We start from the raw sequence: 18,386 nt of genomic DNA on the forward strand, positions 1-18,386 counted from the left end.
AATAGAACTATATTACAACATCTGAAAGCCAGGTTGAGTTCGAAGGCATAATGGAGCGATGAGCTCCCAGGAGTGCTATGGGCCTATAGAACAACTCCTCGAACTTCAACAGGTGAGACTCCATTTTCTTTAGTTTATGGTTCTGAAGCTGTAATTCCTGCAGAGATAGGAGAAGAAACGCAAAGGATCATAAACTTCGATCCAGAGACGAATGGGGAACAACGTGCATTCGACCTAGACATATTGGAAGAGAAAAGAGAGGCAGCGCGAATAAGGATGTTGCACCATAAAAGTCTAATGCTGAGAGGTCATAATAAGAACTTGAAGCCCAGATCGTTACAGGTTGGGGATCTGGTGTTGAGAAAAGTGGAGGTCTCGAAGCATGTAGGAAAACTCGATCCCAACTGGGAGGGGCCTTTCAAAGTGGTTGAGATCGTCGGGAAAGGCACATACAAGTTACAGGACGCTCAAGGCAAGGAGTTACCCCGACCATGGAATATTCAAAACCTCAAGAGATTTTATGTTTAAAACCTCTATCCATGAATTGATCTGGGAAAGATTATGAGTGTCTAGTCTGAAAAAGACTGATGTAAATAATAACCTGCGAAAGGTTAAGGCACGACCTGAAAAAGGTCACTGAAGTTAGCCTTCCTTCTTTGTCTGTGAAAGATCATTTCAATTTTAAAGCTCCATCTATCTTAAGTTTCCTACAAGTAGCAAGTCGATCGCATTAAATTGTATCTGAAAAAGATCAAATTATCAATACCTCGAAACATCAATCAGCATGGTTTCAACTGCCACAGAATATTTCATTTTACTTGCTCAAATAAAAGCATAACATAATATGTAGATAAGCATATTTCTAATGAAAACAATCTGCAACGTAGTAAACGATGCTGTTCATGACATTAATTCTCCCCAAGCATGCAATGTAAAGTAGTTAGGAATTTTAATACACGAAAGGGAGATTTTTCGTTTATGTTTCATATTGACAATGAAGCTTATCTTAACCAAGTAACTATTGCTGACATGCTTATGCTTTCATCCGCATTCTAATCCTGGAACTAGTCCTGTTCCACACATCGAGCATTCCATTATCCAGAGAAGAACTTCGTGCACTGTGACTGTACTTACAAGGGTTGTTCTGCATTGCCATTGTCTTTTTCCCTTTCCCAAGTTAGGCCGCATGGATTCAAGAACCAACTGGATCTTGGCTCGATGGTCTGCTCAAACCCAGTGTAGAAGTAGAAATAGCAGGCAATAGAAAGAGGGTTCTTTCTTTCTTCTCTGCTTTAAGTCTTTTTACAACAAACTGAAGACATACATTCTCCCAAATCTTACAAAAGAATCAAGCAGGTATCACCAATAAAATTTATTTCATACATGAAACCTGTTTACATATACTTATAGTCTTCTGGGTTCATGGAACCAACTCCCAAGTGCACTTCTCGTCAAGGGAGCTAGACTGGCACCATTCAGACATATCAAACTATTTAATGACTGCCCATAGATATACACTGTTGAGACATGTTTAACTAACCCAGATAACAAAAAGATACAAATTGGAACACCCTATCCTATCCTTCCACACCTCACTTGTTATGACCAGAGAGACAGAACCCACCTGTGGGTGGGAGACAAAAGACAAGGGAATACCATTAAACATTCACGATCAACTGCAGGAATCAGAATATTTCATGCAGACTTAACAAAGAAGAAAAATGTTGGATGATGGTTGTCTGGCCCTTACCGTAAGAAGAAAAAGGAGGGAGACCAGCTATTCTCATTCCAAACCTCTCCAGAGATGACAGATCCATCCATCTATCCTATCCCATTTATTGCACTTATTATAACCCTCATCTTACTACGTAGGCCGCCTTTTCTACTGTGGTTAACTAATTCATTCATCCTCATTCACATTAACTCTTCTTTCCACTCAACTCAGTCTCCACATTCAAGAATAAATAAATGATTCAAGTTCTTGAATGCATGTCACTTCTCTTTTTTGGGAGGGTGCATCAACAGAAATATATAAATGCATGTACGTTATCTCAAAAGAGATAAAATTTTATCATTTAAATCATATTGGATTTTCTTAAAGCACTAAGATCTGTTCAAAGTTTTTACATTAAAAATTCAAACTAGTATTAGACTTAATCAAAGAGAAAATATATAATAGAAAACTGTTTCCACGCATTAAGAAATGGATTATTTTGGTCTTATAATCATTGCCATTTCCCATTTTGATCCTTTAATTTCTTAGGGCTACGAAACGGCCCTCTAATTTTTTTAATTACTCAACTTTGGGATATTTTTTGCCAAATTTTTACCCAACTTGCTGGAAAATTCCACGGAGCTCGTTTGTACTTTTAAATTAAGGGTGAAATATTATTGGCTAATTTGAGACTGAGTTGGCAAATTCTTTCGATTTCCCAAAAGAAAAAGAATTCCATGTGGCATGGCTTGCCACATCTTCACCTTCTCTCCAGCTCCTCACTACAAGTGAGGGAGATCTTCACACATTCCCTCTCTAACCCACCAACCACCACAACTCGACCCCGTATGCACCACAAGCCGCCACTTGTCTAATGGGTAAGGCTTGGGATTTGCTAGAATCATTCAACAGCATGGAACCATCAAGCTGGTTTCTTTAAGTCCAGAGTAAAAGAGTTTGATGTGTGCGAGAATTGAATATGAGAGATCGAGAGGCACCCAAGCAACTATTGGAACCAACTACTCGGGCACTGGACTTGTCAAGTGATAAGGATCATGCTTATGCACACGTTCATGGAGGAGAGGAACTCCTCTAATGTCTCTAGCCAATGCTCAAGATATGATTGACTAGATTTTTGTAGAATAAGGATTCTAAGACTTGAATTTCTGGGCACCAGCATTGGTGTTATGTTCTCTACCTGGCATAACAACTCTTAAGTACCTTGATATAGATATAAGTAATTACTGTCGATTTACTTAATTCTCTTCAAGTTAGTATGCAATCATATTAAAACAAATCGGCATATTTTAGTCGTAAAAGAACACAAATTGGAACACGAAAGCCTCAAACAGAGTGGTTGGTTAGTAAACAATTAAATCCTCCCATGGAAAGATTACTATCAAGTGTATTTTATCTGAGCTTTTCTCTAAGTTAGAAGCATTTAATGTCACTAAGAAAAATCAAGAAGCACTATGCCCCAAGTAAATGGTTAATATGCATAAAAGTTTGCAACTTCTAAGTCCTGAAGAACGTAATTGAGTCATATACACCCACATGCCAAACTAAACCGCAAAAGGAGATCGAATGTATGTAACATAATCATCTAAAAAGACTGAATGTTTTGTCAACTGTATGACTTATACGATAACCTTATGTGCCTTAAGTGCACATTTACAAGAAAAGTTTCCTGAAAATCTTTACCTGCTCCTTCAAATAATAAAAAGTCTCAACTTCAGTGGTGCATACATAAAGATGAACTTAATTTTCAACTTCCCTCTGGATCTCCAAAAGAAAGCATGTTTCACTGCGTTGGGACAAACAAATGGAGAATGATTTGTCCAGGGAAGCCTTGAAAATTTCATACTGTTCAACATCAAATCCCTAGAGAAGAAAAACATCAAAGAATTACAAGCCAGTTAACCATAGAAACAACATTATTGCGTTAAGCACAATGGTTTTGGGACATACTGCTTTCAGATACAATTTCTTGAGATTGGGCGCACAGTTAAGCAAGCTTGGAAGCAGTTCCCACCCATGAGGCTCCATTATTTTTATTGCCAAAGCAACCAGTTTTCGGAACCTAGGCAGTGGATGAGGGCAATGGTGCAGCATCTGCAGGAAAAATGAGAAATACAAATTATATCCCATCTTTCACTAGCACAATTGATTCTTGAAGCTAGCACATAAGTGGACATAGAAGCTTACTATGACGACATTTTCTGACAACCACAACTTCTCAGCATCAGAGCAAACTTTTATAAGCTTGGCTGCTTGTTCATCTGACTCATATGGATATTGACTGACATTTTCGTCAAGATCCAAGCGAGCTATCCGAAGGCACTTCAGTGTTCTTGCCAAAAAACGCGTGGCCAAGAAGCCACCATAATTGAAATATTCAAGGTTTGGAGCATCAAGCTCAAGTTCACCCTCAAGACAGTTCACGCCATTAACTAATTTTAAGGCCATCAGTGATGGAATGCAGATCCGAAGCATTTCTCCAGGGTTGCAATAACAATTATAAACCACTAAATATTCAAGTACAGGACAACATTCTAGAAGGACATTAACTGCATTAAATTTCATGTACTGCACAGAGAGCATCTTAAGATTGGGAAGACTAAACCTGCATTCAGGAGCATCATCAGCAAAATCAAGTAACAGATTGAGGGAGACTATGTTGCACCCGAAGAGACTGTCAAACAAAAAGTTAGAGTTCCTAAGTCCACGGATTCGGAGATCCATTCTGTTGACATTAAGACGTAGTGCAGCTTGAACCCAATTAGCAATTTCTCCGCCATCATCAAACTTTTGGCAAATCAAACAGAAGGCGTTTATAGAAGGCACGTCATGCAAAGTGACATTGAGCAACCTATCTACAAAATTCATAAAGCTGACCAGGTAGGTTTCAGGAGTTGATTCTGGGTGTAAGAGTAGACTGTCGTCTAACCGGAGTCTGAGGTTAGGGATTAAAGGGAAAAGGTTTTTCCATTTGGTGGAGAGAATGCTGGTAGCAACGGCATATTTTGTGGGGAGGAATGATAGGATGTGACAAAGGATTTCATTTGGTAAATTACTTATTCTATCTATTCCATCAGCATCAGCATCATCCATGGTTTCCCCATCCACTGGGGCTCTTTCAGGAGATCTAAGATGTTTATCCATGGGCTAAAACAATAATATCCACCAATTCTTAAACAAGACTTCAGCAGCAATAAAACGGGAAAGAGCGTTGCAGCTTTTCACAGATGAGCCATTGCACATTCAACATTGATGTTTATTTCTTTGACTTCCCTTGGAAGGGTATCCTTCATCCTTTTCTTGGAGGACTAACATACCTAGTTCAAGCAGTAAAGTGTGAATCCCTCTCTGGAGAAAAGCAAAAAAACAAACAAACAATACAGAAACAAAAACAAAAGTACATTACACTTCATGTTTCAACTAATAGTACTGCGAGTTTTCATAAGCATATCGAAGTTTCTTTGTCATATTGATACAAGTATCAGGAAAACAATGAAGAAATGCATACTTTAACTATGCGATTAGCTTGTTAAGTTCTGTTCCAGCTTTTTCAGATAAAACTTTAATTAAACATCATCTGCCTCCATTTTTCGCCGCTGTATCATCAGTTAACATGAAAGAGCTCCCAAAGCAATTATAAAATATAACACAAAAATTGCTACATAATCATAAAGAATTTTGATTGAATAATTAGTAATGTGTCAAGTGAACTCTAATTAAATAGTTCGGGAGTTATATCGAACTATAAATAAGTTAACCATTCACATTGTAACAAACCCCAAAAAGTTCTTTGTGGAAGTTTCAAATGCACAAAAGCCAGAATTAGGATTTCTGATTTTCAGTCACCAAGAAAGTAATTAAAGTGTTCTCATATAACATTTAGACATGCTGCCAAACTCCTTTCTTTGTCCACCATGCAAATTAAAATCCAGTTCCTACTCATGAACAACCTAAATATATTTTTTCCTGCAATTATGAGCGTGCATGTGAAGAAGCAAAACAATTTATTTAATTAATCTGCTTCGCTGTATAATTTCTTGATACTTATTTCTATAATTAAAAAAGCAACAAAAAAAAACTAATTAACTAATCTTAGAACTTGAATGCGAGATATTCACATATTCTTAATAATTCTAAACATGGATGACCCAATAAGCCAAGTTATTCAATTAAGAGAACCACATACACAACCATACCAAAAATCATAATGAGTATATTTACCCGAACATAGAGAATTTTTTTTTCCATTAAGAGGGCTAATTGATTCTCAATTTAACTAGAGATTTGTAAAGTATTTCCAGCCCATTTATCAGATACCAGAAACAAGATCACAAATGTACGAAGAAAAACATCTCTTTCTTTTCTTCTTACCTTCTATCCATGACTAGAATCCACCCAGACGCCTCTCCTTCTTTCTCCTTCTATATGTTTCTTCTCCTTTTTCCTGTCTGCCTTTCCTTTTCTCTCTACAGCCAGCCAGGCAGACCCTTCTGCCACCAACTATTCCTATCAATTGCACCACCGTAGCCTTCTACACCATCACCCTTAGTCTTTCATTTTTAGGATCCACCCCTGGCAAAACTTTCATATATATATAATTATAAATTTCTTTTCTACGCATGTAACGGAAGATGCAAGATGAACACGTGTCCTTAAAAAGCAAGCTAGTGTCAGGTTGGCATCTTCAATTCTCATAACTGCATAATGCGTTACAAGCGCAGACTCGTGCAAATAGAGCTTACAAATTACAAGTGGGGCTACCATGACGTCAGTCTCCAATCAGCAAATGTATATTCTTTATTTACGTAATCTTTTGTTGCCCCGATGCTTTAAATCTCCCGAAGAAAGCAGAATTCAACTTGGTCCTGCATATATTTGAAGAGACTTACCAAGCGTTTCATAACCGAACAATAGTCACAAGTACTTCAATAATGAATAAGGATCAAAACAGAGAAAAAAATAGTGTTTTCGGGGCCATTAACATTGAATTATTTTCAAAGACGGAAGGGCATATTCTGAAAATGAACAATTTCAATGCCTAATCATAATGTAAATATTTGGACCATCAGATAGGAATGCAACATGCAAAGATTGAAACAAAAACCAATGTCCCTTTTCTTTTCCTACAGGAAAAGGAAGGAAATAAACACACCAAAAGTTGTAGCTGAGTCAACCAATCGATTGACTCTCTATTAGGTCACTTGATTTAGTAGCTAACAAAGTTTTGATCCTTCTGGCCAACGGCTAAAGTATCTCCTTTAGGTTTTCTATGTATACTCAACAGAATACTCCTTTTCTGCACGAAGGGCACGCATTCTTCCCTTTACATGAAAAGTAGAGAGTATTCATTATACAAGGGTTATTTAAACCACTGCGTCCATACAAGGGACAAATGTTTCCATACACCATGAAATGGGAGTAAAACTTTAGTTATGAATCATTTCCTACTTAAAAATCCTAACAAGAAGAAACAAGAAATCTATACGAAGGAGAAGTATGTAAACAAATCAAATTACCAAGCAGGAACTCGTCACCGTTGAAAACAAAAATTGCATTCAGATCACTCCTCTTAATGATATACATAAAATAAGAAAAAGAATACATAAAAGAGCCACATTACACATCACTTGCATTCCGAATCATCAGATGGCAAAATAGAAACCTGAAGGGAACTGAATAAATCACTTTCTGAAAATGCTATAGATAATAGTTGCTGTGAAATTAGGGGGCTTGACGTTCGTACAGCAACATCAGCAGAGACCTCATTACCTGGGGTTGCTTGATAAGTCCACATCTTCTCGTTGATTAATACCAGTAGCTCTGTATCCTCTCCCGAAATACTGATGCATTACACTAAGTGGAACGATCTTATATAAAAGTCAATAACCTATTCCTTAGATACTCTTTTCGGAGTTAATCTATAATCAAAATTATGACAAATCACCAGTACTTCTAAGTTGTCCTAACACTATATATTCCATTGCAGTTACGAACAAAATGCACAGGACACATGACTTCCCAGCATGCAATGCATGCTGGAGTGTTCATACCAATGGAGTCTTGCCTTTGCTAATCCATTGTCTTGCTTCAATAACTCTCCAAATTTCCTTTTTCTCATAATAAGCATAGACGCCCTTGCAAACAATTAAGCATCAGCCACCACCAGCAGTCGACAAGCATCACAGGCTTGCAAAATCAGCATCATTTTAGCAACTAAAGGCTGCCCCCCAACATAACGGTTGGAGCACTAAGTCGTACTGGAGGAACCCTAAGTAACTAGAAAACACAAGATCAGCTCAAAATTAAATGAATACAATCACCGATACATTGCTATACTCAAGCGTATCGTTGGCGTCCAACAGACAATCAGCAGAAACCCGGAAAACATATATTACCCCAATGACAAAGCAAAATCCAAATGATTGAAACAATACAGCTACAAATTGAAGACGCCAAACAAGCAACTAGGTCGCAAGAATCGAGGTCATCCACCCTGAATCACATATGTAGACATTGAACTATAAACCCATCCCTTGGAACCGAGCCCCGTACTACCAAAGAGAAGAACAAGGTATCGAGCATCGAGGAGGGTTTCTTCGCTATCATCGGAAGAGAAGATGTTCTCAGCTTTTTCGCCAGAGACCCACGGAAAGAGGTCAAAGTTCGTGATGACTCCGCTTCTACACAGCTGCAGACACCAAGCATTATCTGGAACCCAGCATGTCAGTCCTACGTGGAGCTGCACCCTCCAGTCATCAGCCACGTAATCCGCTGACCCATGTGTTTGTCCAACGCGGCCACTACATTACATATATGTATATATACATATATATATATATAGGGGTGTTTTCATAAATATTTACGTTTTTACAAAAGCGCTTGTTTCTTAAAAAGTTCCGCAAGTGATTAATACGAAAAATTTGCGAGTGTTTGGAAATAATAGTTATGAGTAAAAAAGAAAATTAATGTAGTATTTGATAAAAAGTTGGTTTTTTATCAATCAACTTATAAATTTCAGATATTACTCGAATCTGGTATTTTCAAAATATACAAAAGATAACTTATTTACAAAAATACTTTAAGTTGCTTTTTACTTGATTCAAATAAAAATTGCATTCTCAAACACCTTCATTTAGCTAATATAAGTTATAATTTCAGAAGCACTTAAATTTAAATTTTTACAAGCACACTAATAATTTACATAAATTTCATACAAGTGCGTGTTTTTATTAATAGAATATAGGGTTAAATCCAGACAACCCCCAATGAATTAGGTTATCTGCACTTTGCCCCCAACCTTTTTCTTTTTGCAAATTACCTCCCAATTTTTGTAATTTTTGCATATTATCAGGCCAAAATTGATCTATTTTCCGACAGTTTGAAATGCACATGCCTAGATCCAATTTTGTAAAGGACAAATTTGTATTTTTCACTTTGACTAGAAGAAAAAACCACGAAAATTTCTTCTTCATGCACTGCACCACAACCATATCTTCATCTTCTTCTTCATCCACCATTATTGTCTCTTTCAAACACAAAACATAAATGAAACAAGCTTTTGAGACAAACAAAATCTGAATTAGATTGGATTTTCATGTTTATTGTGGATGGGGCATTTCTTGTCAATAAAATTTAGGGAGAACAGTTGGGTTGAAAGAGAAAGAAAGGGACGAAGAAAAAGAGATGATAAAATCAAACAAAAGGATGTGAAGGAGGTGTGAGAGATGTGGCAATGGAGGAGAAATTGTAGAGCTATAGAGACAAGCTTCGTCTTCACCACCACCGGCTTGATCTCCGACAATGCAGCCTTCCGCCAACTCATATTTGAGGGTTTTGCCTGTGGATGAGGGTTTGGATTTGGAGAGGCTTGGCGAAGCTGACTAACAATGATGAGCGAAGAAGATGAAGACATTTTTTTTAAAAAAAGTTAGATTGTGAAATTACAGTTTTACCCAATTATAAGCGTGTGCATTCAGACATATAAAATATTCTCATTTGATTTGCCGAAAAGTGCAATGTGCAACAAATATCAAAGGTTGGGCAGTCCAGTGTAAAAAAATAAATGGTCGGGGGCAAAGTGCAAAACCCCTAATACATTGGGGTGTCTGCAATTAATCCTAGAATATAAAATATAATGTCATTTACAACAAAGTAGCTATTTGCATAATTAGGATCCCTTTCTAGTTTTGTTAACATCAACCAAGTTATTAAACTTATAAAATTTAATATTTTCATGTTATAAAACATTTTTTATCCATAATTTCATAGCTAATAAACACAAAGTAAACAACCCCTTAGTGAAAAAACCTTACATCCACAAAGTGTTCTCTCAAGATAAACCACTTGCATCAGAAACATCAGTTTCTTGGGGGCCAAATCAAAACGAAGGAAAGATCAGTATGCCAGAACTTATACAACAAGTTGTTACTGTCAGGAATCTTGTTTTTCCTCTATATTCACAAAAGACCATATAAGATTCATACATGAGTTAGCAACTCTTAACTTCATTAGTACAATAACACCACAAACTTAAGGACATTAGAGAAAGAGGCATTAGATCAAGAAGCTGCTGCAATAGGAGGCCAGTGAGATTCTTCCTGGAGTAACTTAGACGGTGAACTCGTCCTCTGAGTTCCGTATTCGTCTTTTAGTTCGTCTTCGTCATCCTCGACATCCCACAAGAATCGAGCGTATGAAGCCAGAACGTAACTGCCAGGATACCAACATGCAGCATCGAACTCAATGAGGAGAATGAAAAGGAAGCATAAAAGCATAGGAGAATTAATTCAATAATCGGTATTCATTTTATTTTCCTCAAATCATTTGATTACGTCCCTCAAATCATGTCTTCCGTGTTTTCCTTCAGAATCAAACATGAAAACATTCTCTTAATCATTTTCCAATCCAAGATCCGAAAATAGCTTACAAACATCGATCCATGCAATATCATCAAGAGTTGATTCCATCTATTCAAGGCAAAACACATTTCAGCCATCAAGAAAATCAAAAACTAATAAACTAAGATTTTTGCTCTGACGCCTCACTCTATATAAATACCAACTAAGATACTCAACGACCCAAAGATAACTTTAGGGCATGTCGTCGGAAAGATTATATACGAAAGCATTGGGATGTCCTTTACAAATCAAGTCTAATTGATCTTTCTATCAGTCCTTATGGAGTACTCATTGCTCCAGAATGCAAATATTCAATATTTAACCATTCTTTTACAAATTGCATCAACAAATTGGCAGTCAAATAAGCTCTTTGCTCAAGATAACCATATGATCAATCAATAAGCAAACAAAGGGAAATTATGTGGTCTCACCAGTCATTGGGGTCAGTTTTAACAGCTTGATCAAAGTAAGTCTCGGCTCTAGCAGCATCCCTTTGTGTCTGCCATATTAGATCAGCATAAAGTGATAGCACATTACCATCACTTGAGTCAGCCAAAATTGCCCTTCCACAGTACTCTTCTGCCTTTGCAACGTCTCCCTTAACCTACATACAAACACATGAAATAATTCAAGAATCAAATTCCTAACACACCAGGACAATAAATTTAATAATGTAATAAATAAACAAAGTTATTTGCAATTTCACTGAATGAACTAACATTTTTTGGGAAAATGTCTATTGTGATGAAATAAAGAACAATACCTCTTTCAAGAATTTAGCATAATTTGCTAGCAAGAGAGGGTTCCCCGGATTAGCTTGTATCATCATCTCATAGTATGCATCTATACTATCACTCCCATGCCAACTCCCTGGATCCTGTGAATCCGAATCCGACCCATCATTCGAGCCTCTCCCACCACCACAAATCCTACCACCTCCGCCACCCGCAACGCCTCCGCCCACCACCAGCGTCTGCGGCACTCTCCCCTTTTCCGGCACTAGTGAAAACTCCTCTTCTATACCCGCACCTCCCAACCCGGAACCCGACAGGAAAATGGAGCCCACCTCCTGCCCTGATCTTCTCTCCTTGATTTTCGCGGAGAGCTTCAAGCTCTTCTTGGGCTTGGCCGGGTCCTTGAGATCCGTATGAGTCGGGGGACTCCTCCCGAAGCTGTCCTCAAACGACATCGACAGGCAGAAAGATCGGGTTCTGGGCAATTGCGGCAGGGTGTCGCATTCCGCCGATGACCCCGACCCGGCAGTTGAATTCTGGAGCCATGATCTCAAGACTGGCGCTGAAGAAGTCCTCAGCAACATTCTTTTCTGTCTTCTATTCCTTTTTTTTCCTCTATCTATTCTTGCATGAATTAATGTAACGTGTATGGGAGGCGGAGCTCCTTCGTTTGAGGGGTAAACAGAGTGGCGGCGTTGGTGGGGTTTTATAGAAGCGGGAGGATTGGAATGTAGCGGAGTAAGTGGACAAAGGTCTTCATGGGTTGATTTTATGGAACAATTATTGTGCATATCAGTTAAAATCTTCACGTGAAGATGCATTAGGTGGCGAGAGGAGGCGCCGCTGGTGAGTGCTGTTGAGGGGCCATGTTCGATGGTGGTTTTTTTTTTTTTTTTTTTATAAATTAAACCATCCGAGGGTTGATAAAGCTTTTGGGGTCTCCTTCCTTTTTATATAAACACAAAAACACCAAATGTACGATGGGGAGTATCAACTCCCTAATTTTATCTAGCAAGCCGTAAATAAGGAGTACTACTCTCTTATAATAATAATTAGTAAAATATAAATAAATAGTACTTCTTCCGTACAATAGATAATCAGAAAATCACAAATAAAGAAAACTACTCTCTTACAAAAAAAAAAAATTCTTAAACCTAAGACAAAGTTAATGACACTATTACAAAGAGATTGTTTCATCGTCCCAAAAAGAATAATCCATGTCATTGAGGGCATTAACCACATCTTATCGCCTGCAACAGGTTGCCGAACACAATTTCTAATACGAATATGTACCAAAGTTTCTAGAGTAAGGCACACATAAATCTTAAAAACAAACAACAACAGCAATGCCTCCATCACATAACAAAGGAGATTAAATAATATGCAAATAATCAACAGTATGCAACAAGCACCAAGAAACCAACAAAGCACCCAATATTTCAGCACACAGATGAGTGAAAACTAGGAGTAGCTTGTGAAATCCTAAAGATTAGAAGTGCTAATAGAGTCCAAATGCAAATACCTGCAATCTTACCATTGATTTGATGTTTGTAAAGAAGTGTGAAATGGTTAGCATAATAATTTGGGGCTTGGTTGCCTTCTCTATATATGTGAGTGACTTCCGTTTCAAGGCACAAGAGGAGCTTCTTGATTTTCTGGAGCAGAACTTGGAGGGGCCAAGCACCTTTAAACTGAGAAGGGACGATACATATATCTACCGATAGTACTGATTTTACTTATGACAGTAATGGGGTTGGACAATCATGGTCTGTAGAAATGATTTGGATGAATTTATTAATTTCCATATCTTATAAGATACTTATTAAAAGTTTTTAAGTATGTGATAATTTTGTTTTACAAAATGGAGCTTGCATGATCGAAAATAAGATTTTAAAGACTTATATATATATATATATATAAAGATAGAAAGTTATTAATTTACTTTTAAAATTTTAATAAATTTCTCAAATTGTAAGCATATTATTGTTATTAATATTTTATAAGTTTTAAAATTTTATTTTATAGAAATACTTATTTTTAAAATAAAATTTAATATTTTACAAACTTTAAAATTATCTATAAATGAATTACTAAGGATAGTCTTGAGCTAATAAATAACTTGTGGCATGGCAGGGATTCTACTTATTCTTCTTTTTTAATGTAAATATAAATTATTGATATTTCCTTTTAATTAGACTTGTTATTTTCATGCAATTATTACTCATGTAACATGTGACATTTTTGCATTTTGTTCGGATTATATTTATCTATACTATTTTATTAAGGGGAGGCTCCTAGAGTGTTTTGAGTTTTTCAAATTTCTAGAGGGCAAAACTATCTTTTGTTTGTATTTCTCTTATCGGAAATCAGCGGGCCATGTGTCGCATAAATAATAGTCAGATGGGTTCTTGATCAACGGATGATAAATCGGGTTGTTGGGTAGACGGGTCGGGCTCAACCTAGCTCAAAAGGACACAAACTTCCAAAGTGTTTGAGTTTTCCACATTTCTCAAGGTCAAAACTGTCCTTTGGTACAATAGTTCCCTTGTCACAAGTGTTGCTCCAATTACTAGTATATATAATATTATAGTGGACAAGTATACATCATGAAGTTAGAAGTGTCGTCTTGATTCTACGGTGGACAATGCTACGGGCAAAGAAACAGCAGCGGGTGATGTTGGCCGCTTGTTTCAGTTCAATTGATTCGTTCTTGGTTTTGTAGGCGGCCTAAGGGCTTTCGACACGCTGCTGCGTTGAAAGGCCCGGCGGACAACGACGCTTCTCTCAAAGACAAACTCGTTGAATATGAATGGTTGGCAGTTGGGGTTATTGTGGTTGTTATCACATCACCAAATTCTTCCACAAGAATACCACTTGTGGCAACTTGTCGCTTGAGCTATAGCTAAAACGTTGCGTTTGAATTCAACTATTATAAATTCTGCTAAAATGCATTTGGATCGATGGATTTAAATTTAAAAGAAGAGCTTGAAGAAACGGTTTTCAAGCGACTTTGTTTAAAAAGAATTTGAAATTCATCAATATTCAAGAAAATATAATTTAAAATTATAATTGAAAGATTAGAATTATCCAAACAATTTGAAAGGATTTGAAATCAACCTTATAAGATGCTCAATTTTTTAGGGATGAATGTGAGTTTCCGAAAATTAGAACACAATCTTACCAATGTCCGGATAATGAATTCGTGTGTGCATGGTCAGGAATGAATGTATGTGAATGATGGAAAGACAATAAATCTGTATGTGAATGCTTGAGATAGAGTCAGCTGAGTTGGAGACCAAGCTCTAAAAGAGAATACGTGAACTGAATGCTGAGAACACAGCCTCTCACCCCGTATAAAATTAAGGAAGGATTAATCAAACTTCTTGTACATCATGCTATCCTTTCTTCTTATAATTTGTAATCAGAATGCATCTGAACAGCAAAAGATCATTAAATTGCCGAGTTTTCGCATAGCAACAGAAGGGATTGAAGAATTTTATCATGATCCAATGTGAAAAATGCATTAATATGATATTTTAGTGACCTTGGGCTCCACCAATCAAGAATTCTGTCCAAATTTTCGTCTAGATTTTTGCAGGCTGACAAAGACAAGCAGCGGACTGCTCTTCACCCCTCTTCCCTCCTCACCCTCATGATCTTGGCATCGCCAGCTTAAACTCAAATTATTATTGAAACAAAACTTCCTTAAGTCTAAGAATACTTTCTCACGGCGTGAAAACCAAACGTTTTGATATATAACCTCATAGGTGCATGCATACATATACCAACCAATATTTTGAACACGGGATATAACATCTCATAAACTCAACCTACCTGAAAAGTAAATGGGATCTACCTTTTTCACTTCGTTGATCATCGAGTGACCAACATAGACGACTAGGAAGGAGTGGAAAGCAAAGCCCAATCGCTTCGTTTGTCGATGAGTCGTCTTTAGCATTTTCTTGACCAATAAGCTTGAGACAGAACTGTCCTTGGCTGCCAACAACATATCACCTGACCTAAACACATGCCACCACGAGTCCTTACCTCCTCATATAAGGTATACTCGTGGAGACATGGTCCAAACTGGGACCGGGACCTGCCATTTTTATTTCTCTCATCAATAATTGGAATGGGTGTAAAAAAATGAACACGTTGGCTTAGGTGGTAAGAAAGATACATTTTTGGTTAAAGAATTGTGTGTTTGATCCCCACCGTCCAGGTGAATGTTGCATTAGCAGTGGGTAATTTGTAAATAGCCTGTAAGTGATATATGGTCATAACATATATATGTATATATATCCTGAGACGTGGAGGTAATGGAAGTTGAGACCACTCAAAATTTCAAGTAAACGAAAAAAGAACATGTTGGCCTCCCAAGTAAACTGCAAACTCTTTACATCTGGATCCAGCTTATATGACTTAATTAACAAGAACCTACCATGCCCATTATCACATTCCCTACTCTTAGTTTCTAACATCTGCAATAAATATGCCAAGATCTTTCCTAACCAAAAGGAAAAAGGGATGAACGGATGTGTATGGACGTGAATGTGAGTGTCGTTGTTGAGGTTAGGGTTAGAGATGGAGAAGGTTGTATCCGCATTGATTTCGAATCTTACTTTATGATATGATTATATTTCGAACCAATGGTTCACATTCTAGGTGTGCTCTGCCCTCAAATGTAAGAACATGGTTTCCCATTAAGTACTTGTTGATGTAAACAAAACCTTGAATTTTAGGGCAAAGATGTTGAAACTCAGAGGCTAGAGTAAAGGCACATTGCATAGGAGAAAATTGAAGAGAAGAAAAGAAGCTAAACCTACTAACATGTTTTGACTATTAGATCAAGAAAGTGAAATGAATCAATTGGCATGTACAAATTCGACTTGTTGAAGAATCAACTATGTTTCTATTGATTCTGATTACTACAAACACCCGACTGTCTTCATTCTATCCTAACTTCTATAAGCCTATATACAGCCACATAGCTTACACAATTATTTCCAAAATGAGATACCTCGTTCCGTTGAGTGCTGTTCCCTCAATCCCATCCAGAATTGCAGTTTTATCATGTAACAACTTACAGAATTATTTCCTCGATCGAGATCCCTTGTTTGGTCTGCCACTATCTCCCCCATTCCATGCAGAAGACCAAAAGAAAAGAGACATCCAGAATAGCACAGCAAAGAAGATTCGCAGAGTATCCTGTAATCTGGAGAAGGTTGCTATTGCACCTGATAAACATTGAAAAGAGATACCATTGGGAACTTGACGTTGCGATAGAGAAGAGAGGAATAGTAAAACGGTATCATAGACAGATTAATAAAATCTACCATTACCAAATGACTAGCATAGGCAGTATGCTGACATCCATTGGGAGAACTCAGTGTAGCAGAAGAAAATGTGAATTAATAATACATAATAAAATAGAAAATAACGATTAAAGACCTCCAACTTTCAACCTTGATGGGCTGTGCACCATATACAATTGCTAGAGTTATCCATGTTGTCAGTCAAATAGCATAAAAAAGTCAGAATTGTTTTAGAGAAGCAAACCAAAATTATAACCATACGAGAAAAATTCCAAGTGAAAAATGTAGTTTCTCTAGCATCAGCTTTTTGAGAGCTTTTCTGTCATCTCAAAAGATCCTAGGAAACCATAACCACTGTAATTACCTGCCAAGCAATAATCTGGAACACTATTATTGCATAGGTGGAAATGTCGGGAATTATTGTGTTAATCAGTTGTAATGTGGCATAGATTTATGATATTTCTTCCACAAGAACATACCAGAAATTGGTTGCCACCTTCCATGAAATTTAATGCTGTACTGAGCAAAAATGCAGATAGCAATAGATATTTTCTTAAGCAAAAATCGCAACAGAAAGTTCCTGATTCTGACTATCTGGCAAATTATGAGCAAGCTGTTTCTAATTGTAACATGAGATTCCTTCGGCAGGGGACCTCCTCAAAGTTTTCCACGTTTAAAGTAGAAATGTAACTGAATAGATTAATAATCGCCAAAGATAAGAACTACCACCATGATGCAAGAACAATGCTCTTCTAGTTGCCAAGACATGAAATAAAGCTTCTGAAATCAGTCGTTCGTGTTCACGTTCTAAACAAATTAATTTACCTTGCGAAAATCATATATTGATGAAGTTGTGGGTTTAAGTTGTAGACCAACCAGTTACCAGGCAACTATCAATTGTATTTCTTCAAATCTCACAAGGCCCATGCTTCAACTAGCACCTTAATGTAAGCGAGAAGGATTTAGCAGTCTTGACACCTCTAGGCAATCCTGAGAGAGCCTAAGTGCGAGCAGAACATCCAATAACTAGTTCATTTGCGTGCTATAATATCTTGTAATCTCTACTCCATGAATCTATTCTGAAGTTTGTACCGCCAACTGATTGTCGCAAGTAGTATTTTGAAGAATCCTTTTATTTAGGAAAAGTATCATACATTCTTAGTGAGATAATTGAAACAAAAATGTGAAGATATTTCAGTGGAACTATCAAAGCCACCTTATGTCAGTTAACCAACTGAAATGATTTTAATTGTCATTCACAAATCAATTCAACTACTGCCTTACTGGAACCAAACAAAGCTCTCTCTTCTCAACTGATAAAATCCTTTCCTTCTCAACTAATTACAACAGAACCCTACCAGTAGTTTGATGTTGAGCACTCTGCTTCACATGCAGAGCTATGTCAATGCTGCGAAACATCATGTTGAATAAGAACAAAAAACAAGTCAACCAAAAACACAATGCTGAAATCACAAGCTAGACAGGACTTGCAATGGAACTCATGATGAACAGTTACCATCTAACGAGGCTAGCTTTCAGCTATAACGTTATTGTGAAGTTTATTGGATCTCTGTAATAACTCAGCAAACCTGTAACTTTTTTCTTTGCCCTCGTCATACAGGGTCACAAATACATTAATTTGTAGCATGGATAAGGACCCACAGAGTGGCACGAACTTTTTATCTTGGTTGTTATATTATAACATGAA

General features: G+C 37.1%; 2 protein-coding genes and 2 long non-coding RNA genes across 7 annotated transcripts; all 4 read right to left on the reverse strand.

Annotated features, from left to right (window-relative positions):
* Positions 1 to 1,335: 1,335 nt before the first annotated feature.
* Positions 1,336 to 2,192, reverse strand: LOC148788791 (uncharacterized). Its single transcript, XR_016064806.1, has 2 exons — positions 1,751 to 2,192; positions 1,336 to 1,624 (listed from the first exon to the last, which is right to left on the reverse strand). It is a non-coding gene; the product is annotated as an uncharacterized LOC148788791 (long non-coding RNA).
* Positions 2,193 to 3,234: 1,042 nt separating this feature from the next.
* LOC105158382 (putative F-box/LRR-repeat protein At5g41840) lies at positions 3,235 to 8,430 on the reverse strand. 4 transcript variants are annotated; one of them, XM_011075127.3, is made up of 5 exons: positions 7,783 to 8,430; positions 6,104 to 6,597; positions 3,920 to 5,049; positions 3,683 to 3,826; positions 3,235 to 3,595 (listed from the first exon to the last, which is right to left on the reverse strand). In XM_011075127.3, the coding sequence occupies exons 3-5, from the start codon at positions 4,874 to 4,876 to the stop codon at positions 3,473 to 3,475; spliced, it is 1,224 nt and encodes a 407-aa protein (XP_011073429.2). In that variant the 5' UTR covers positions 4,877 to 5,049; positions 6,104 to 6,597; positions 7,783 to 8,430; the 3' UTR covers positions 3,235 to 3,472. The 4 variants fall into 4 exon arrangements, with proteins under 4 accessions (XP_011073429.2, XP_088735107.1, XP_088735108.1 ...); XM_088878981.1 differs by having other exon boundaries at positions 7,502 to 8,430; XM_088878982.1 differs by having other exon boundaries at positions 3,920 to 5,080; positions 7,502 to 8,430.
* Positions 8,431 to 10,030: 1,600 nt separating this feature from the next.
* Positions 10,031 to 12,205, reverse strand: LOC105158383 (uncharacterized). Its single transcript, XM_011075129.3, has 3 exons — positions 11,393 to 12,205; positions 11,061 to 11,233; positions 10,031 to 10,441 (listed from the first exon to the last, which is right to left on the reverse strand). Exons 1-3 carry the CDS (start codon positions 12,182 to 12,184, stop codon positions 10,291 to 10,293), a joined length of 1,116 nt encoding a protein of 371 aa, XP_011073431.2. The 5' UTR covers positions 12,185 to 12,205; the 3' UTR covers positions 10,031 to 10,290.
* A 2,891-nt stretch (positions 12,206 to 15,096) lies between these two features.
* On the reverse strand, positions 15,097 to 16,457 carry LOC148788792 (uncharacterized). The gene is made up of 2 exons (XR_016064398.1): positions 15,544 to 16,457; positions 15,097 to 15,462 (listed from the first exon to the last, which is right to left on the reverse strand). It is a non-coding gene; the product is annotated as an uncharacterized LOC148788792 (long non-coding RNA).
* Positions 16,458 to 18,386: the final 1,929 nt, after the last annotated feature.

This window comes from Sesamum indicum, linkage group LG3, assembly GCF_026168435.1.
Source record: "Sesamum indicum cultivar Baizhima isolate 11 linkage group LG3, ASM2616843v1, whole genome shotgun sequence".
NCBI lineage: Eukaryota > Viridiplantae > Streptophyta > Magnoliopsida > Lamiales > Pedaliaceae > Sesamum > Sesamum indicum.

What these genes read in the sequence shown, in the direction of transcription:
- LOC105158382 (XM_011075127.3), bottom strand. Translation starts at nt 4,876, where the DNA reads ATGGATAAACATCTTAGATCTCCTGAAAGAGCCCCAGTGGATGGGGAA. An exon ending in TGTCAGAAAATGTCGTCATA is followed by an intron (nt 3,827 to 3,919) that starts GTAAGCTTCTAT and finishes TTTTTCCTGCAG; the next exon opens with ATGCTGCACCATTGCCCTCA. An exon ending in AGAAATTGTATCTGAAAGCA is followed by an intron (nt 3,596 to 3,682) that starts GTATGTCCCAAA and finishes TTTCTTCTCTAG; the next exon opens with GGATTTGATGTTGAACAGTA.
- LOC105158383 (XM_011075129.3), bottom strand. Translation starts at nt 12,184, where the DNA reads ATGCATCTTCACGTGAAGATTTTAACTGATATGCACAATAATTGTTCC. An exon ending in ATGCTAAATTCTTGAAAGAG is followed by an intron (nt 11,234 to 11,392) that starts GTATTGTTCTTT and finishes GTTTGTATGTAG; the next exon opens with GTTAAGGGAGACGTTGCAAA. An exon ending in AAAACTGACCCCAATGACTG is followed by an intron (nt 10,442 to 11,060) that starts GTGAGACCACAT and finishes GTATCCTGGCAG; the next exon opens with TTACGTTCTGGCTTCATACG.